This window comes from Podarcis gaigeae (assembly GCF_964106915.1).
Source record: "Podarcis gaigeae genome assembly, chromosome: 9".
Taxonomy (NCBI): domain Eukaryota; kingdom Metazoa; phylum Chordata; class Lepidosauria; order Squamata; family Lacertidae; genus Podarcis; species Podarcis gaigeae.
In genome coordinates this window covers 35,834,936-35,857,398 of record NC_139685.1, presented here as the reverse complement: position 1 = coordinate 35,857,398, position 22,463 = coordinate 35,834,936, and the positions used below count along the sequence as shown (strand labels likewise).

Genomic DNA, 22,463 nt, shown 5'->3' with positions numbered 1-22,463 from the left:
TGAGGTAAGGGGAGAAGGCTCAGAGACCGGGACAGCTATGCGGAGGACTCACAAGGAGAGGAGAGAGGAGGCTGAAAGATCACTCCACATGGGAGGGTGTTCTAAAAGGGGTGAAGGACTGCCGGCTGCAGTCAAGAGGTGACATAAATTGGCTTCTGAGGCTTCGGAATGTGTTTCCTCACAGGGGAGCCGCAGAAATAATGTAGTTGGTCAAGGAAGCCATGGCCTCAAAAAGGTTGAAAACCTCTGGCATAATCATATTCAAAAACATGTATTTGTGTGTCTGCATTTCACCTTAAAATTACATTACAAATAGCTTGTTACAACTGTAACTCCATCCTAAGAAACAAAGTATTTCAACACTAAAGCCATACATTTTCGAAAAATCTATCAGCCAATGCAATCAAATGCTTAAAGTGCTCTACCTCAGAAGTATTCAGATGCAGGGTTACAAGGCACAAGTGTGTTGACACCCAAATTCACCTGCCCTAAATCCCTTCTGGAAAAGAGGCGGGCACTAATCAATATGCAGTATTTAATATTAATGGCACATGATAGCTGAGCTCTTCCGCTCCACCCCGCCCATCTACCATTGTGGCAATCTAACAGTGATGTCAACAACCTAACAGGGATGTCTTCCAGCTTACATGTTACAGGTGGGCTGGCCTACAATAGATTCCCATGACTTTGCATTCCATATATGGAAAAATATGTTCTGCCTCCTACTCATTTCAATCTATTTAGTGCTGAATGGTCCAGGTGTCTGTTTATTAGGAATAAAGATTCCTGATGACCAATTGTGCTTAATTCTATTAAACCTTTGATTTATCAACACAAGCTATATTTTTGTGAAGTAAGGAAAAATTATAAAAAGGTATGCTTTCCTAAGCAGTGCAGGTGCACTCAATTAAAATTATCTATTTTGAGAACTGTACCATACCAGCCACCAATGATAGCATAAACTTCAGAATTTGGCAAGAAAATGTGCTCCCTTAAATTGAAAGGAGTTTTTGTTGTTGTTTTATTTTTGATAGAACAGCTGCATTACTGGAGGGAAATCTATCAAATGAAAAGCAACAGAATACAAGAATACATTTAAATGCATAATTGTTACTATGAACAACAATGGAACCATTAACATAACTTGATAGACACCTCTGTGGCCTCAAGTATAACCCTGTTTTTCAAGAGAATCTGGTAGAAAAATGACATCTGGCCCTCTCTCCAATATGCAATGCACAGCTTTAGAAACTCCAGTAGCTATGCAACTACACTTCACATCTCACAACTTTTGCTGTTATATGTATTATCCATCTGCTCAATAAATATACTATGCTGAACAGCAAGGAAACACCATTACATGAACATAGTTTCCAGAATTGTAAAGAAAAAACAACAATGATTAAAATGCATATTTGAATTATGCATGATTAAAAGACAAAATGATATGCTTTAGTGCTTTGCAGCGTTCATCTTTTTTTTTACTCAATTGTTGTATTTCCACCTTTCCCCAACAATCCACAATTAATCTTCTTAAGGTGAAATACTCCCTATATACCCAGGATTTTACTGCATGGTATCCTGACACTGGGATGGGTCTCACCTGTTACATAATAAGGGAGCCCTCAGAGTACCACACACTTTGGAACACACACTAAGAACAGGAGGAATTCCCACACGAGGAACATGGACAACTGTGTTTGATACCTCACTACCACCAGTCTGAGCTATCTGTCTCACTCTAGGCAGCATGGAGGGAGGCAACAACAGGTCAGATTTTTCACTGTTTTGCTCCTAGGCAACATTCATCAGAATAAGACAGTAAGTACCAAGTGGTGGTAGAAAAACTGTCCCAGCAATCTTGGGAGAGATATGACAGTACAGATTATCCTGCCTTCCCACTGTTGTTTGCACAAAATCCTTGGAAATGAGATGTGAATAAGGAATTCCCTGTGTTTGTTTATGCCCACATAGTGTGGTACTCCTTTTTTTTCCCTACTCCCCAGAGGAGAGAATAACAGCTGTACTATTGACGATACAATTAACACTTTCTATTTGTATGAAATGATAGTATAAATTTAACCATTAACAGTCAGACCAGTTCCGAAATATAAATGTACACTTTTCAGAACAGACCACCACATAAAACTTTGGACTTTCTACAGAGGAATGTGTGCATTCATGCACACAGATGCATGTTTGCATGCAGATAAAAAAAGGGGGGGCATCGCTTTCAGAAGTGCATTTTTGGGACAGGAACAGTTACTTTGGAACTGCTTGGTATATAATTGGCATAAATATGGCCATTTTGGTAGCAATTCACTGGCCATGTTCAGAAGCAATGCTGCCCACCAACCACAGTTAAGCAGATTTGTTTCTTCCTAGCTTCTGATCATGGTATGCTTGGGATAATCAAACAAAAGTGCTGGTTCAAATGTAACAGCATTCTACGGTAGTGGAATGATACTGCACACACCACTGCTTAACTATGGTTTACCCCAGCATTATAACAAAGTAAGTTTTTTTAATATCTGCAGCTCGTGGAATCCATGAAGGATTCTTTTATACATAGAAAGCTCACGAATATATACACTGTCACATATTTTTACCTCAGCTATGAGATGCGATGAAAACGCAGCAGTTAGCAAAATTCCATAGTTACAGACCTTGTTACTGTTAACTAATCAATAATATGGAGATATTTACCTGTGCGTAAGTCTCCGGTGGCTAATGCAAACAGCTGTGTGTTGGTCTTGAGCAACGCATACCTTATGACGACTACATTTCATCTTTAAGCATGGATCTTTAGCTGGGTCTAAAGCTAAAAACAATTAGGAGAATATTTTTTTAAATAATCCTTTTCTACAGATGTACAGTAATTATAAGCCAACTCAATTGTTGCACACAGTAGAGTTATGAATGCCTTACTAGGGGCTCTTAAATGCATTTCATGTTACATTAAACCAATACTTTTTAAAAAGAAACCTGCATTATAATAAAAGGTGTAGTCTAGCACACAAGCGCACATATGTATGGATGATTGTGTGCTCAATCAACTACATCCTAATTTCTTGCTGTTAAGGTTTCTAGTTTGGTCTTTGCTGTCATTGCTTTGATGCCCAGGTAGTACGTAAACTTCCATGGGAACAGATTCATAGGAACTTGTTTTTCACGTGATAAACATAGTTATCACATCTGACACTTGCATCACCTGTTGACGGCCAAGGATAGAAACTTGATTGGATGGGAGCACTACTTGTATATGGGCACATTTTTCACCATGTGAAGATCAACATTTGAATTGATTGCATAAATTATCATTAGACAGAAACTCAAAAAGACAGGGACTAACTTGTACCACCTTGTTCTAACTTGTGTTAAAAGCAACATAATACAGTGAGATTTACCACATTACGGGATGCATAACCTTAGAATGCAGTAATTTCTAACACCTGATTGAATCAAGTGGCACTTTGTGGTTTGAGAAGTATTTTCTGCATAGGGTTTAAAAGGGTTGAAATGTGACTATGGCCCAGTTCAAAGCTCACGTGGTATACCATGACCACACCAGTTGCCTGTTTTGCTCTTCCCTGCTAGCATAGGGAATGATTCCTGAGTTTATTCCAAAATGGGGATCATAGCTTTGTTTTGCTCAAACATACCACAACGTTAAGAACAAACGTTGGCTACAGAACTGCACTTTGGAAGTAACGCTAAGCCAAGGATGGTGGCGCTAGCATGGAGGAGCAAAGCTGACTAGATAAAATCACTTGCATCTAGCAGAACCTTGACTCCGCTGTTACAGCAGATGAATCTCAAGTGGTGTCTAGAGCACTGTCTAATCCTGTTGTGTTGGATGAGTTTCAGTTAGTAAGGCTCAAAGGTGAGGATAAAATGCTTGGACCACTAGCGTTCTGGACCCTTGCCCTTCTTGGCTGATAAAAACTAGCAGAGAGGGGACAGGTGGCTGGGCCAGTAATTATCAGCCAGTTGCCACCCTCCCCTTCTTAGGCAAGCTTCTTGAGGTGGTAATCACGGAACAGATCTAGGTGCTCTTGGAGAAAACTGGTTTTCTAGATCTATATAAATTAGGGTTTTGGCACAAAAACTGCTTTGATTGCCCTGTATGATGATCTCTACCAGGAGAGAGACTGGATTAGAGCCAATAAACTGAAGCTCAGTTCAGAGAGGTCTGAGGTACTGTACGTTACTGCCAGCTCTTGAAGGAGCAGGTACGCAGCCTTGGGTTCCTTCTGGATCCCACAGCTGTCGTTTGAAGCTCAGGTGGCCTCGTTGGCATAGTGTGTCTTCCATTAGCTTTGGCTGGTGGCCCAGCTGTGCTCCTATCTGGACATGGATAGCCTAACTTGTCTATGCTCTGATAACCTCTAGACTAGATTACTGCAATATGTTATACATGGGGCTTCTGTTATACAGGTTGCTCACCAGGGCAATACAGTTTCAGCACCAATCCTGGCCAAACTGCACTGGCTGCCAATTAATTTTGGGGCCCAATTCAAAATGCTGGTTTTGACTTAAAATCCTTAAGTGGCTCAGGACTACAATACTTCCTGGACCACCTCTCCCCATATGAAGCCACTCAGACCTCACACTCATCATGAGAATGTGTATTTTCTGCTGTGGCTCCCCAGGGAGGGAATGCTCTCCCCAGAGAGACTTGCCTGGTGCAATTGTTACATATATTTAGGCTCCAGGAAAATACATTTCTCTTTTCCCAGGCCTTTGGCTAATTAAATAATATTTGGCCTTTTAAATAGGGGGTGGAATACTGTTTTGTCACTAAGGTATATAGTTTTTGTCTTTTTATATTGGACATCATCCTGTGATTGTTGGATAAACTGGCAGTTTAGATAATCATCATCATCATCTGCATTCACGGTAAACCAGTTATGGTAGTTTACCTTGGCATGCAAACAAGGGCAATGGGAAATCAGAGAATACTGAGTAAAAAAGTCAGGAGTTCTTTGTTTTGCACAGAAACAAAACACTGAATAAGCTTTGGCTTTCATTCCTTTGAACTCACTGAGAAATCACTGCATCAGGGCTGTATTAAATTCAAGTAAAAACAACAACATTACAAACATTTTCTCAGATAGCTGTCAGATTTAGAAGCCCTGTGCTATTTCACTCTGTATTGTGTTTCTCACACCTCCAGAAATGTGTGACAACAAAGACTTCATTCACTAGATAAAACACTGTCACAATATGATTTTCAAAATAAAAAACAGGAACATTCCTAGTGTTTTAGAGATTCTAGCAATACTCTGCCTTTCAATAAATATAGAACGGACATTTACAAAAGTGTAACAGAATGCCTGAGAACCTATGTGAAAGATTGAAAATCAGTACAATTTCATGCCTATATAACCTGAGAATACTCAGTGATCCATTTGCTGTATACAATGCTTTGATAATATCATATGGGCAGATATCAGTTTCAATAGGAGGCAATGTTTTGAACATGAATGTCATTTGTTCAACTAAAAACAGGCAGTGACTGCGGTGACAAGTGACTGGTTGGGTTGCAGTATGATTACATATTTTTTACTTATAGTGCAAGTGCAATCTCTTTTCTATAGTAGAACTAAAGCAGTTTTATGATAAGTATTCTAGTATTTAATTTTTGTGGGGCCACCCCTGAAAACTGACTTAAAGCTTCAGCTCATACAGACACCCATGACTGAATGAAGAAGAACACATAGAAGAAAAATTATGGTTCATCTATACTGGCTTCTAAACCCAATTTACGTTAAAGGCCATAAATTTCCTAGTCCCTGTCACAAAAAGCACTGGGTCTACCATTCCATTTTCCCTGATTGGGCAGCACATAGTTCCTGCTAAACCATTAGATCCACACAGGGCCAGCCCAAAACATTTTGGCACCTGATACAATCCACAAAATGGTCCCCCTACTTCTGCCTTGGGAGAAGGGGTGATCTACATCAGGAACAGACCACAGGGAATCAAATCAACTTTACCAATGGTTTAAGTAGGAGTCAAAGGCAGTCACTGGGAGGATGGGGTGGCTACCCTGAATCAAAGTGGGCAGGTGCAGGAGATCCCAGGGGGCAGAGCCTTTCCCTCCCCCCCATTTCCTTTCTATTGGTGGAAGGCGAGCAGTCCCTTTGTCCCTGTCTCGGGTGCTTAAGATCTCCCTCCTGGCTGGGAACTGATGGCAGCAGCTAGCAGGTAGTTAAAAGAAGTAACTGGCCTACTCTGCAAGGTATTTGTGCAAGGAAAAGGCGTAAGAGGTTTTCCTGAGCCTCCTCTTCTGCCACAGTCCCTACATATATTTAAAAAAGGCTCTTTCTCATGGTTTTATACCTTTTCTCATATTGTATACCTTGGTTGTCCAATCTGCAGGGACCAGGGTAAAATTGTCTCTCATTCAGCTCTCCCTCTTTATAATTCTTTGCCTAGAAACTTATATATAAGTAACTGGTTAAGGAACAGGAAGCCAAGAAAGGGAATAAATGATCAGTTCTTCCAATGGAGGATTGTAAGAAGTGGTTTCCCCCAAGGATCTGTATTGAAACCAGTACTTTTTAAACTTGTTCATAAAAGATCTGGAGTTAAGGCTTAATAGAGAGGAATTGTTGTTTTTAACCAAAAAACAAAGTAAGGGGTGAATATGGGAGAAGCATATAAAAGCATGCATTGCGTGTTGAATGTGGATAGACAGTAGTTCATCTCCATCTTTTATAATACTGGGGTCATCTAGTCGGGCTTTCATAGATTTAAGACAGATAAAAGGAACTAGTTCTTCACACAGTTAAACTACAGAATTTCGATCAGAATGTGTGACCATCAACATAGCCATCTTTGAAATGGGGATTGGACAAATTCATGAAAGATCAGGCTATCAATGTTATCATAGGGGTACCAGCTGATGGGATTATGAGTAAGAAAAGTTCTACTGTGCCATGATTTTGACATGGATTATGGTGGGTATGGATTCTCTCTCACAAATGTGTATAGCTGTAAGCCACCAAGGTTTGAGGACCTTCCCCTAGATGAGCTACTCCCCCAGGTTAATGAGCCCATCTCCCTCTCATCTCTTTCTGTCTACAGCACATGCAGAAACCACCTTCTTGTCCATTGCACCAAGCATTGCTCTCATCTACTCAATGTACAGGAGCCTGTCTTTGCATGCAGGGGAAGTCCCTAACTTACTGAAGGTTTGAGACCCATCGGCTACCCTTAGCTGGTTTAGCCAGCCAGTTGAAGCTATTTCCTGGGTATGGCTGCTGGCTGTCACATGCTGACAGCTTCTAGGAGCCACGGGTGTGAGCTGAGAGCAGGGTGGGGACCAACAGTGGACAAACTACCCCAGAAAGAGCACAACTTGAGGAAAGAATTTGGGATCACCAGATTTTCACATTTGGCCTTGTATATATACTAGTCATTAATGCATAAGGTTTGTGGTACTACGGTGTGCTTCAGATCTAGTGGTGTTGCACTCTGTATGCAAACTTTGCAAACTAGTTAATGTCCACAGGGCCTGTGGAAATTAGATCCTGCTTGTTGAACAGGACACAACCCAACCTACTTATGATGTTTAGCTTCTACACATGGGTTACAGCATAATCTGAACCAGTCTATTGCTTGTTCCACTAGAAATCATATTTCCATAAGCATTTCATTTGTTCAAAGTATAGATGGTGTTTTTGTATTTCTGCATGCATTCCCCTATATTTAATTTTAAGTAGAAGTGAGAAACTTTCCCAAAGTGTTCAGGAATACTTTGTCACTTGACTCATATTCTATTCTTTAACAAGCATATTTGCAGACAAATGAATCTGTTTTGATGTTGTTTTCTTCCAGGAAATTGTGCAGCAACTACAGTTTCCATGCATGCGCTCTCTCTCTCTCTCAACATACTCTAGGAAGACCCAACTGGTCTATGGAGACATGCCGGTATCTACAGATCTGCAGCAGCTTAATATTTATCTGAATACATCTTTCAGTAAGCTTCTTCCAAGCATTTACATATTCATGGAGATAAATTTAGGCTGGATCTAGACACATCAAAGAAGTATTTCAGGAAAAAGCATTGTTAAACTTTGTATGAGAAATCATGTTGGCAAAAATGGAACTCCACAGCGCCATCTAGTGTTATAATGCATATACAATGCATATAAAACACCTTTTCTTTACCAATCTAGCGGAATCTAGCTGAATCCTTAGTAGTGTGAAGCAGCTCTAGAAGAATTTTAATTATGGTGCAGCTTCTGAAACTGTGCATGTTATGGTTTGATGGTACTTTAGACACTGATCATAATTCACTATGAGAAACTTTAGTAGGAATCTTTGAGAGTGTCCGGCAGCACTTAATGAAATGAACATAGTCAATGCAGCAGTTTAGTGTTGATTATCAAGCTCATTCAAACATGCAAATACTATATTTTACAAGATAGAAGGGTGAAGACAATATGGTTCTTGTGGTGCAGGATACATTGCAGAATAACCTAATTTCAATGTCATAATAATAAGAAATGGTTTACCTGCTAGCTAGTAAGTGCACTTTTCTAATAGCAGCTAAGTTAGCAAATGGTTTGACTTCTAGAACAACCAGAAAAAGGAAGCTTAAACCACAACAAAACACATGTTATTAAGATTTGTTATATATTAGAAATGGAAATCAATCAAGAACAGCTAAGAGTCGGTCAGTCAAACCAGTCCATGACTTGTAACTTTCCTAGTTGTATGGAGATTTATTCATTTCCACATTAAGATTATGCTATTTAGCTATATATTTTATTTGTATTATTATTATTGTTGTTAATAATAATAATAATAATAATAAATAAGCAAGCTAGTATATGGAATAGGACAACTGAAAATAATTTCTCTGATTTTCCAATAAATAATAATAAATCTTTATCTTGTAAATCACTTAACTGCTTGAGTAATAATAAAAAGTCACCAGAACTTGAAAATGTGGTGGGGGGAGGGGAGAGGAAAATCTGTGTCCTACATTAACTCTGCTACAGCTTTACTGAAACAAGCTACAACTTCCCAAACACAGCTTAACTTACATACAAGTAGGAAGTTCTAGAAAAAAAAAAACTAAATAGGTTTGCTTAGAAAAATAACAAAGTTGACTTGATAAGGTAAAGACACGTCAAATTATCGAATGTCTTAAGCATATAAATTAATTTTAAACAACCACACTTGAAGAGGCTGGGTGTGCTACACAGGAATATGCTGAAAAAATCAGCACTTTTAACAATTACACAGAAATATTTTGATCTACCATCACGACTACTAAAATGAACTGTATCTTTAGAAATTCTTCATTTTAGAGATAGCTCAGTTGGTTAAAGTGTGGTGCTGACAATGCCATGGTTGCAGGTTCAATCTCCATAAGGGACAGCTGCATATTCATGCATTGTAGGGGGTTGGACTAGATGATCCCCAGGTACCCTTCCAACTATGATTCTATGAGATCTATGAGATATCCATATCAGATCATAAAGAATGCGTTTCCCTTGGGAAACATAGGAAACTGCCTTATACTAACTCAGACCTTTGATCCATCTAATTCAATATTATATACACTGAGTAGCAGCAGCTTTCCAGAGTTTCACTCAACTTTCCCCCCATCCTACCTAGGCATAGTGGGGAATGAATCTGGAAACTCTGGTATGCAAAACATGAGCTTTACCGCTGAGCGATGCTCATTTCACTCTAGAAACATACATCTTAATCATCAAACACAAGTGTACTTTTAGCACAGCATATGTTAATTTTATTATATATAATAATAACACAAAATTAAATAGGTACAAACAGAATACTGAACTTAATGTGTATGCAACTTTTAATGCAAACCTATAGGCACTGGAATTATATCATAAGTGAACTGATAAAAGCAGGAATAGCTCACGAAAGCATAACGTACAAGAGACTGAAATTACCTCATTCCTATTTTTGGTTGAATGCCTAGATAACAGTATATATACTGTAAAAGCCAAGTGCTATGGATTAGAGTGGCTGATGAAAAGCGTTATAAATGGTATCTACTAACACAACAATACCTGCAGGGTACCCATCCTCCAAGGAAATGTCATTTCATATCTTATCTGTTACATGAAAATAGTTCACTGATCCTCTGGGGTATTTCTATTGAGCAAAGGAAAGGAGAGTCCATACCTCAGAAATTACTTCAGTGACTTTGTATTGTAGTTTTATTCACTATAGCACTCCCGCTAAGCTTTGAAAGCATCTACCTTCTAAGAGTAAACCAGGGTAATATATTTTGCACATATGGTCACATGAACAAGAAAAATTGGTCTAAATATGTTTCACCCATCTATGACTATATATTGAAAAACAGTGCATAACCAACAATGCCTTCCAGCTCACAAACATCACTCAGATAAAACTGGTTAGCAAACAAACCCCACTGCCTAAACGAATGCTATACTTTTTTGTTACGGTGCAGAATTAGGAAAATAGTAGCCATACAGAATGTGAAATAACTTTTATTCTAATGCACAGGTGGTTAAATATTAATATAAACCTCTACATAAAGAAGAATTCACACCATTCATTGGCTTTTGTCTTTTTACCCATCTAACAGTCTGAATTTAGACTGCATTTGTCACTTATTGCATTAGCTTTATATAGGCAGTAACAAAAAAAATATAAATGTATGGAGGTGGAAAGATGCCCAGAATATTCCAGGTTAATTTACGAATGGCTTCTTCAAGTTAATTTCATAAGAAATGTGCATGTCACAGCTGATGGTGGGCTTCTTATCTCAACAAATAAAAGCGACCTTTTTGCAATTTCATGTGGGTGGACTAGCAGGTACTGATGCACAAGTTCTCTAACAAATGCCGGTTTCAGTTTTCAATAGCATTGAATTGCTGCAAAGCTTTGATCAGCCCCCATTCATACATGCATGTCAAGAATTTGCCAAGCATTTCCTTAAGCAGAAATTACAGTCCCATTATGGTTCCTGTGATGAAGTTCTGGTTGATAGATAGGGCCTTCCAGCATTGCCAAAATGTCACCCGGACCAAATGCCTGGCTATATGGCAACTGCATGCAGCACAGAGATCAGAAACGTCTCACAAAAAATGTTGCTGTCAAACATGCAGGCAAAAGCAGAGTTAACAGTATACTGGGCACACAACATCACTGACAAATTTGACAAACGATGACTTTTGGTTGGAACACAGTGAACAGCAGTGGCAGCTACTCATTGTCAACTGATCCACCAAGAGAGAACACAAGAAGCAGCTGATAGCAAAAGCTGGTGCTAAAAATGATGGTTCGTGCAATTGATGCAACTTTACAAGGTGCTTCCTTAGTCAACATTCACTTTCCTGAATCAGATGTTTTGGTACTATTACTTCAATGAGACCCATACTATGACCACCAACATCCTGCATTGGTGGCACCAGTGAGAGGAAAAGGCAAGGTCCTCTTCATCCTATTTATGATGAGTAAAGAGTTACATACAGGGTACACACACAACCTGGTTTTCATATCTTTTGCCAGCTGTGATACCACTGGTTATTTTGCTGATAAACATAAGCTATCTTGTTGGAAGGTTTTCCAGAAAGTCTGCTTAAGGCTTTTGTTGACTTTGGACTTGATGCAACCTCCATCAGATGCCATTTACATGATGTTACGTGCAGAGTGGAAATTATATATACCGTATTTTTCGCTCTATAACACGCACCCGACCATAACACGCACGTAGTTTTTAGAGGAGGAAAATTTGTAGGCATGCCACCCGTAGGCATTCCCTCCATAACACGCACAGACATTTCCCCTTACTTTTTAGGAGGAAAAAAGTGAGTGTTATGGTGCAAAAAATACGGTATGTGTGTGTGTGTGTGTGTGTGTGTGTGTGTGTGTATATGGTGTTTCAATAATCTTCTTCAGCTACTCTGTCCACACTACCATTCTGAGAATGGAAACCAAAAGAACATCTGGATCCCATGTGAAAAGTAAATAAAATGATATTTCTATTAACACATTGTGTAAATTTGTTGAAGTTGTCAGTCTCCTAAAATCTAATTTTGTTCAACTGGTTCATAAGTACCAAGAACGGTCTGGTGAAGAGCTCCTGAGTTCAATTATTTTCATCTTCAGTCTTCAAGGATTTTTTTCTTTTAAAAAAAGTTCCATCACTATCTAAATTCAATAAATATATGTTACTAACTTAGCGTCTCTAACTTTTTCATGACATGTGGGGTCAAGCACTGAAATATACATCTATGTATTTATCCCTTTTATGCCGGTCTTCCACAACTCTACATTCCAGGTAGTCCTCAAACACGTGTTGTGAATTGTCAAAAGGTGTTTGGTGGGTGCCTTGTAATTTAGCGGTGTGTTTACTTATACAGCTTTTCCAATCAATTCTACCCCATTGGAAAGACTAGGTGGCTAGGGTTAAACTGCTTCCCCTGCCCAGAAAAAAGTTTACATTGTTAGTTAGTTACTAACGTCTGTAGATGCTTAGCCCAGAACTTATTCTGCCAATTTCATGTGGAAAGGACTTATATGACAAAAAATACATGCTGATTTTCAAGATAGACACAATATACTTTTGGCTTAAGAGTTGATTATCAGCTTCAACACAGTACAGCAGTGCAAGAGACAAGCTTCCCTGTGTGCAGAGCCTATGGAATGAGTATACCAACACTCTCAAACAATTTCTTGCACCGTGAGACTGCTACAATCAGAGGTGGATTTAGGGCAGCACGACTTGTTCTCCTGCACAGGGTGCTGAGCTGAGAACATGTCTGTCTGCCTCCTTCCCAAAGCCTAGTCAGTACTTGCCTGGCTTTGGAAAGAAGATGAGAAGGGCTCTAGGACTCTGCCAGAGCCCTTGCACTTCCTTCCCAAAGCCCTGCACCTAGCTTACCCAGCGCCTTGGGAAGGAAGGGCGAGGGTTGGAAGGGGGCAACACATTTTTAGTATAAAAGAAATATAGGTGGCCATCTAAAACGTTCTCAAAGAATCATCATAGTTTAAACAAGACGCAATACAAAGTTCACCTGCAGTGGTGGTGGGGAGAATAGCTCCATCCATCACTTGAACTTTTTTTTTCATTATTACCGTATTTTTCCTTCTATAACACGCAGATTTTTTCTTCTAAAAAGGAAGGGGAAATGTCTGTGCGTGTTATAGAGCGAATGTGTGGTCCCTGGAGCCGAAAAATCATGCAAAAATCAAATCGCGGCGCTGCACGCTGCACGAAGAAACGAAACCTGAAAAGAGGAAGCGGCTGCTTTCCTGCATTCTGCCTCAGGGTCTTACTGCCCACCCTCCTCTGTTTCGTTGCTGTGTTTGCTGAAACGGAACAAAGAGCAGGGAAAGCCCCTCCCCTCCAGGCAAGCTCCGGTGCTGCTGGGGGAGAGGGAGAGAGAGGGGGGAAGGGAGAGAGAGAGGGGGGAGGGGGAGGGAGAGAGAGAGGGGGAGGGGGAGAGAGAGAGAGAGAGAGAGAGAGAGAGAGAGAGATGGCTGGCTTGGGTGGGGGGAAACTTTTGCCTTTCTTTCCTCCCTCCCGTTAAATCCCTCTCCTGCATTCTTAGCCAGCTGCTTCTCTGCACACCCCTCTAATGTCCCTTCTTTGTTTTTCCTTCGCTCCCCACTTAAAATGTGGTTACAAAGCATGGATCCTCAGGATCTTTGCATTGGGTCACCCCAAATTCACCATCAGATCACATAGCATGTCCATGGCTACAGCCTGCACCAAAAAAATCACGCACCCACTGTTGCCTGGGGCTGCAATGGTGCAAAAATGTGGTTAAAAAGCATGGATCCACAGGGATTCTCAGGATCCTTGCATTGGGTCACCCCAAATTCACCATCAGATCACATAGCATGTCCATGGCTACAGCCTGCACCAAAAAAATCACGCACCCACTGTTGCCTGGGGCTGCAATGGTGCAAAAATGTGGTTACAAAGCATGGATCCACAGGAATTCTCAGGATCTTTGCATTGGGTCACCCCAAATTCACCATCAGATCACATAGCATGTCCATGGCTACAGCCTGCCCCCCCAAAATCACGCACCCACTGTTGCCTGGGGCTGCAATGGTGCAAAAATGTGGTTAAAAAGCATGGATCCACAGGGATTCTCAGGATTTTGGCATTGGGTCACCCCAAATTCACCATCAGATCACATAGCATGTCCATGGCTACAGCCTGCCCCCCCAAAATCATGCACCCACTGTTGCCTGGGGCTGCAATGGTGCAAAAATGTGGTTAAAAAGCATGGATCCACAGGGATTCTCAGGATTTTGGCATTGGGTCACCCCAAATTCACCATCAGATCACATAGCATGTCCATGGCTACAGCCTGCCCCCTCAAAATCACGCACCCACTGTTGCCTGGGGCTGCAATGGTGCAAAAATGTGGTTAAAAAGCATGGATCCACAGGAATTCTCAGGATTTTGGCATTGGGTCACCCCAACGTCACCATCAGAGCACATAGCATGTCCATGGCTACAGCCTGCCCCCCCCCAAAATCACACACCCACTGTTGCCTGGGGCTGCAATGGTGCAAAAACGTGGTTACAAACCATGGATGCACAGGGATTCTCAGGATTTTTGCATTGGGTCAGCCCAAATTCACCATCAGATCACATAGCATGTCCATGGCTACAGCCTGCCCCCCCAAAATCACGCACCCACTGTTGCCTGGGGCTGCAATGGTGCAAAAATGTGGTTACAAACCATGGATGCACAGGGATTCTCAGGATTTTTGCATTGGGTCAGCCAAAATTCACCATCAGATCACATGTCTGTGGCCACAGCATGAAGCACAAAAATGATACATCCACTGTTTCATTCAGAATGTTTTTTCCCTTGTTTTCCTCCTCTAAAAACGATGTGCGTGTTATGGTCAGGTGCGTGTTATAGAGCGAAAAATACGGTATGTTAAATAGGACAGCATGAAATGGTTTATTTTGTTAGATTGTTGTTGTTATTATTATTAACTATGGACAAAATTTGTTGTATGACTGTTAGGGGAGGACCTATGTCCCCCTTAAATTGTCAGTTGAATGGCATTTAGCAGCAGCAAGCCCCCCCAAAAAGTGCAAATATGGCATTTTAAATATTTTAAATATTTATCATCTTCTGTACATCTACAGAATCTCCCAAATGATCTGCTAAGAAACTACTAGCTCAAGAAACAGAATTCCAGCTTCCTCATCTCACCCTAAACCATCTTATGGCAGTACAGATGAACACCATGTGATATTAAAAATGGAAACTCAGTCTGACACTGCAGCTGAGAAATAAATGCATTCAATCAAATGCAAAATTTGAAAAAAAAATATTACTTGCTACAAGCATGTTAGCAAGCAAACAAGAACCACCCTTAAGACCATAATATATTCCTCTAGCACATACAATCTTGAACAATTAGCCAACCAAAATCTCTCAGCAGCTATTCAAGATTCAAATATATAGTCTCCCATTCAAGCTTGACTATACCAATCATATTTTGCCCCTCATCACCAAGATCATAGATCATGCATTTTTAACACCTGAAAACCCCCCAAAATGCAATCTTATTTAGAAAAATGGGAGTGGAGCCCATACATATGAAGTTTCTTTACAGAACTTTTCTACGATTGCCATCATTTATGAAAACAGAGAACTGCTAGTCTTAATAAACTTGGGATTATTAAACCACAAAAGGAAGTCACAAAGCCATTTAAGGGCTTTATAAAGAAACTTCCCACACCATTATACTGGAAGAAAGTTTACGCTAATGAGAAGAGCTTTATTACAGCAACAACATACAACCGGTTACATAATGTTACCAGCCCTCCCATGCACATTTCTATGTAGCAGCATCTGAAATGTGCCAACTGTGGGGATGGCCATGATTGTATGGACCAGCCTTCCCCAATGTAGTGCCCTCTAGATTTCTGAACTACAATTCTCCAGTGTATTCCATAGACAGGGACGGTGTGAGTGGTCATTCAAATCATCCAGAATACACCAGATTATGTGCAAATATATTGTTTTATTGAAACCAGTAATCCCTGCTAACTGGCCATACCCAACTGTTACTGTTGAAAGTTATAATCCAAAACATACAAAGGACACCAGGCAGGTAAGAGTTGGTATAGACTAAGGTCTGTCCTCTGTGGCCTCCTGTAGTCAAAAGTTAAAAGTAACCCCAAGAGGAGCAGCTAGGAAGCCGCTCTGATAAAGCCTCAACTAAACATGAAAATGATTGGGACTTGGAGAAGAAGGTGGTATAGCCCCAATTCAAAATCTTTTTTCACCTACCTAAAGTCCCTTCATTCTTTCTTTTCCCATGCCTTAAATGTTGCAAATCTTTTGACCCGTATTAAATACAGTTTGGTAAGCTTGCCCTGTCCATTTCACCCATGTTTTCCTTATAAGGAATGAAGTAAAAATTGTTGGTAGATCATAAAGTTGTCAGAAAGTCTCAGTTTGCATGTATGTGGTAAAACAGATTCATATGTGGTCCTTATATGTAACCATGTACCTTGAGCTTTTCTACAATACCTGGGTTGGAAAAATATTGTGTATGAAGCAGACGTCAGTGACTATTCCTTAGATACCCTAAGTAGAGTATTCTAAAGAAATGAAGGTATGAGCTCAGGCTAGTTTTTAACCCTAACTGTGACGTCATCTGGCAGTTATATTTTTTATAAATTGATTTTAATTACTTTTCAAAAGGGAGAGGGAATAATTGGCACATACCCCAAAGAGAATTTTTTTTAAAAAAAAACATTTTTTATTTATTTACTTACTTACACACACACACACACACACACACTTTACATAGTATTAACCCCTTTTATTGATATAAGGATTATTTCTTACCTTGATCAAAAGGTCTGGCTGGACTCCATGTGCGAAAATAATCATCCTGCAGCAGAAAAAAAGAAAGTGTATGTTTATTATGCAGAAAGAAGTATAAATACATGCAGAAAGAAAAAAAAACAGAAATACAGAAGGAATATACAAACCTCGACTTCCTGCAAAGGGCACGCAGCAAAAAGGAACACAAACAAGAAAAAGATATAATTATCATACTGGCAAACCAATTGCAGGGAATAGAAAGAACTTTGCTAATGAAGAACTAAAAGTAACTAACAGCCAATCCACAAATCTGATGAAAAACTGCTTGGGTTGACAGACCTCCATTCAGCCATAATGCTTAGCAGGGGTCAGCAAACTTTTCCAGCAGGGGGCCGGTCCACTGTCCCTCAGACCTTGTACGGGGGCGGACTATATTTTGAAGGGGAAACGAACCCTGCGGACCTTGCTGCCCGCTCAGTCAGTCCCGGTGCCGCCCAGGCCAGCAGCATGGGCTCTGCACCCTGCCGAGACAGAGGACGTTGTCGACGCTGCCAAAGACAAGGAGGTGGTGGTGTGAGTGGCGGTGGGGTGCTTTTGGGATGGGGGGTGCTTTTGAGAGAGGGTGGGTCCGGACCCTCACAAGGTCTGAGGGACAGTGAACCGGCGCCCTCCTGAAAAATTTTGCTGACCTCTGCCTTAGATGATCAGTCTAAAACACCACTCTATCTAGCTGACCTAAAGAGTTGATCAAATCCTGGTTCAATCTAGAAACAAAGAAACTTTTTTGGGACATCAGCAGGCACTCCCAGAACTGCCACTGCAGAGACCAAGGAAAGGCAAATGTGTCATCTCTGCAATGAATGTAATTACAAAAAATCTTGCTCATGCAGCAGTGAACCGTGATTTTTTTAAAAAAATAAAAATGATACGGTCAGTTACAGCATACTTTTTTATTTTATCAACACTGATTAGACTCTATTGTTTTACTAAAAAAGGAAGTATCTCAATAAAGGCATGTTTTTTATACTTGCAAGAAGTGCCAAAGTGTCTCATGTTACACACAAGGAAGGCTACCAGTTTAGAGAGGAGTGCTTTGTACCTCACTTATAAGCTCCACTGAAAAATATGTCCACAGATGTTTGATATTTTGAGTTGTTTTAGCAGTGGTTATGGATTTACACTTTTCTTGTTGTGACAAAACATGTCTGAAGCCAAAGCTACGTTGTGCCAACTTTAATTTTTATAAGCATGTGTGCTGACTGTTTAGAATTAACAGCTATAATTTGTGTGAAGTGACAGTTGATAACATAGAATATGAAATAGATGGAAGTGATGCTCACATTTTTCTTCCTGTTTTCAATGATTTACTCCAAAAAGCTATTAATAAAATAAACATAGAATTATGCAATATGCAAGCAGCTGGCTATGAAGAAAGGTTTGCAGTAGTGTGTTCCCACCCCCAACAATTTTATCTAAGAAAAGTTCTGCTTGGAAGCCTAATGTCAATATTGGCCTGATCTGCTTATTTCCAGTATGTTCAAATACATGTTTTGCTTTGAGTAAGAAATATGCCGTATATCCTGTTCCATCAAGAAACTACTCACAGGCTGTCAAAAACTTGGGGGCAGCGGCTTTTTAAGTCATTATCGGCTAAAAGGAGGCAAAAATAGTTTTAATACAATTCACAGATGGCACCAGATACCTGTGAAATGCCACAGAATAAGCTCTCATTCAAGTCCTTTATGTAGTAGATGTCAAGTCATATTTCCATATATGGTGAGAATGCAAACCTGCACAATTATTTAAATCTGTTTTTAGGTAAACAGTAAGAATTTACTGTTTAAGCAGCTACTAATCTTTTACATGTCTGCAACTAGAAATTTATCAACAGAATATTGGAAAACAGCCAAAAACTTAACTCTAAAGGCATGACGAGATAGACTATGGATGCTAGGTCTTACAGGGAAACTAACAGAGCATCTTAGAGCATTAAAGAACACAAAGACCAAAGATGATTTTGAAACTATGTGATACATGTTTATTTAATAAACTCTACACTATTGTACGAACCTGCTTAATGTTTGACTGTATCATTTACATTGTATATGCATACATTGTTTCTTGAGGAGTGGGGTTATATGGCAACTATTTGTTATATAAAGTATTTTCAAAAACTGTAAAACAAAAGTTTTGGGTTTAAAATAAATAAACTACCGTATTTTTCGCACCATAGGACGCACTTTTTCCCCTCCAAAAATGAACGGGAAATGTGTATGCGTCCTATGGTGCGAATGCAGGCTTTCACTGAAGCCTGGAGAGTGAGAGGGGTCGGTGCGCACCGACCCCTCACGCTCTCCAGGCTTCGCACACCTCTCCGCAAGCAGCGGGAGCCCAGCGCTGGGCTCCCGCTGCTTGCGGAGACTTGCCTGCATGTTGAAGCCTGCACGCACTGAGCTCAGCGCGCCCAGGCTTCGCGGACGTCTCCGCAAGCAGCGGGAGCGCTCCCACGGCTTGCAGAGAGCTGCCTGTTTGGGGGCTGGGGTCGGGGGAAGCTCGAGCTTCCCCCGCCCTGGCCCTGCGCCTGGGGGGGGAAATAATTTTTCCCCCTTTATTTCCCCCCCAAAAAACTGGGTGCGCCCTATGGTCCGGTGCGCCCTATGGTGCGAAAAATACGGTACTTGTAAAGTAACCTCTATACTGAATTCTATACTTGGGGGACTGTGCCCATCAGACTGTGGCTGACAGGAGTCAGTCAACTGGACTTTCTCATATGTCACATGGATAACTGTTTCTTGCAGGTGAATTCTAAGTCAGTTGCCTATTCATTTTAAATCCTACTTTCATAATATAATGGTCATTTACTAGAGTATTGATCTGGGTTGCCGTTCTATTATGACAATGTGAAACAGCCACTATGTGGCTCTTTACATGAATTACAACATAAAAGACCTAGATCAGAACTTCTTAACTAAAGCTATCAGTTTTAACCAATACAGGGCTCACTGTCTAAGGCAACATCAGAAAATGAAGGCTTTGTTCTGTGGATTCAAAGCACCACATATTAAAGAAGACTTTCCAGAATCACCTTCCAGTAGCAGCCCTTGAAGACTTCCCCTGCAAGTAATGGGACCATTGACCAGCATCCCATGAAATATGAAGTGGCAGCTGCCAGAAGAAGAAGAAAATCTCTTATGTGTATGTAAAAATATTTACATAAACACATTGACTTTTCTGGATCTCAACCTATACATTTAATACATATAAAATACATTTAATATATATAAAAGTTAGAGCAGATCTATTGAAGAAGAGGAAGTTTGTGTTTCATTTATGCTTTCTTACTTGATGAAATAGGTAGAAAAAATTATCCATGTGCTTTGGTATAAAGTCTGGGACCATCTGATGTATTAATTATGAATTTAGCTATGTCTAAATTAAGAAATATGCAATTGTCATTTCTCCTATAGCAGCATTTCTTTTGGTTTCTGTAGCATTTTATTTTACTTTTAGCCTACAGTGTTTATGCATTTCAGAAGTCTTGATTATTTCTTTGAAGGCTGATATACGCATGCAATATAGATAGGTCACAGGCTAAAGAAAATTATCAGAATGAGCAGTGCAATCCTAAGAGGAAGAAAGGGAGGAATGACATGATATGAGACTGTATCCCAAGCCGTACCAGATCATGCCATCCAGGGAGGATGCTTTCTTGTTTTGTTTGTTATGCCACCTCCAGGCTGGCACAGTTGATAGGCCAAAGGATCCACAAAGACACCACTGCCCCATCCAAAATGCTCTATTTTGGGTCTTGCCACACATGAGAAAATGGTTAGTAGCTTTCCACCTCTTAGGAAAAGAAACCCACCTCTCTACCAGTGGAGGCCAGAAAGAAAGAAATTTTCCACAGGGAAAAATAGGGTTCAGGCAGAGTGACAAGATCCACCAATCTTGCAAAAAGCCTTATTTCCTAGAAACAGGAAACACCTAGCTAATCGGAACACAGTGATTGGCTAAAATTTGCAAAACTGAAGCCCACAACCAATCCATTGCAAACACTTCCAAAATAGTTCCAATATAATGCTGATGCTCACAACCAATCAATTTGATGCTGGTTCAGTTTCATTCTGAATCAATTTTAGCCAACACACATTTGAGCAGGGTCTAGCTGAAGGATTAACTGGATTGTGATCCGTTAGTTTAAAGTAGGTGACCATGACAAGTTTGCTTTGGTTTAGTGCTATACTAGGGCAGGGTAGAGGTGGGATTTCATTTGTTGCAACACAGAATAACTCTGTCCTACACTTTAGGCTTTTTTTGATTTCACCTTTGTTCTCTTGATTTTTGCCCCCTTCCAGCCCCTAGTCTTGCTTTCTCCCATGGACCCCCACTCCAACCTCAGCATTGCTCCCCGTGCCAGTCCCTGGCTTTGCTCTTTCCTTCCACCACCATACATTTGACTTGCTAAAATGCAATAGCAAATTGGACAGTGCTGCCTCAGTGGTTTGGCATCTCTACAAGAAGATCACAAGAAAAATCATTTTAACACGCTTCACTTTATTTTTTATGCATTGTTGCAAATATTAATGCATAGCAAAATGTTTCATGGGGATTAACTCTGCTGTTATGAAATGTAAAATGCCATATGCTTCCACTGCACACCAATGGCACGTACTTAAGTTGACTGGGCAAAGGTCACATTCTTACTTGGCACATGCCAAAATCAGTAAATTCCATTTCACTTCCCAAAAAGTTGAATTACTGGTGCTAAAGGTCACTAAGCAGTGTGACTGCTTCAAAGTTCAGAATAGTAAATTATGTGGTAGGGGGAAGGTGGTCTCCCCCCCAAAAAATTGGGAAATTACCAGTGATTTCAAAACATTCCACTATGTGGAAATCTTTTTTATTCATTACATGATTGTGATTTTTCTTATCTCATGACTACTATGCTCTTCATATTGTAAATATGCTTATAGCTTTTTAAGAGTACATTTATTTGTTTACAAAACCTTTAGGCCACTCTTCATTATAGTGATCAGAGGATTGTTTCCAACATGATATATAAAAACAGCAATCATACACAATCTTATTTCCATAATTATTTTTTTTCTAAATGACAATCTAAATGTAAATTTTAAAGTAAGCACACACTATAAAAAGTGTATGGATAACCACAACAATTTGCACATTGGATTAACAAAAATGAGAGAATGCTGTATTAGTTCAGTTGAATTTTTAACCATCATTGATTAGAAATAACATCTCTAGAGTCTCTATGGAAAAAAGAAATGACACAACTGAAAGCAGAGCTTAGGAGAGCTAAAATTATATATGAAAGAATATATTTGTGTGGCATGTCATAAAACTTCTTCCTATGTCCCATCTGACATTCTTTCTTCCCTAGTACTGAAAGCCTAGCAGCCTATCTACAAATTCCATAAGACCTACTATTAGGGACTTGATGCCCTAGTTTGCTAGCCTTTTGATTTGCCACCAGGAGCATTTGAAATCTATTGCCAACACAACACACAGGAACTGAGCACTTGGGATCTTTTTAACAATGCATTCATATATGAAGCGCACACTGCATCCAGACAACCATCCCATCAATGATTAATAGACAAT

At 40.0% G+C, this 22,463-nt stretch overlaps 1 protein-coding gene across 2 annotated transcripts in view; it reads right to left on the bottom strand.

Moving 5' to 3' along the window:
• SPOCK3 (SPARC (osteonectin), cwcv and kazal like domains proteoglycan 3) overlaps window positions 1-22,463 on the bottom strand; it is a 111,854-nt gene that overhangs the window by 58,578 nt on the left and 30,813 nt on the right. Inside the window, exons 3-4 of one of the 2 annotated variants that reach the window (XM_083755869.1) lie at window positions 16,863-16,908; window positions 2,707-2,821 (exon numbers count right to left, since the gene is read on the bottom strand). In XM_083755869.1, the coding sequence (XP_083611995.1) occupies window positions 2,707-2,821; window positions 16,863-16,908 (161 nt within the window). Of the gene's footprint in view, window positions 1-2,706; window positions 2,822-16,862; window positions 16,909-22,463 lie in introns of those variants that run through there. The other variant, XM_083755870.1, reaches the window with a different exon arrangement.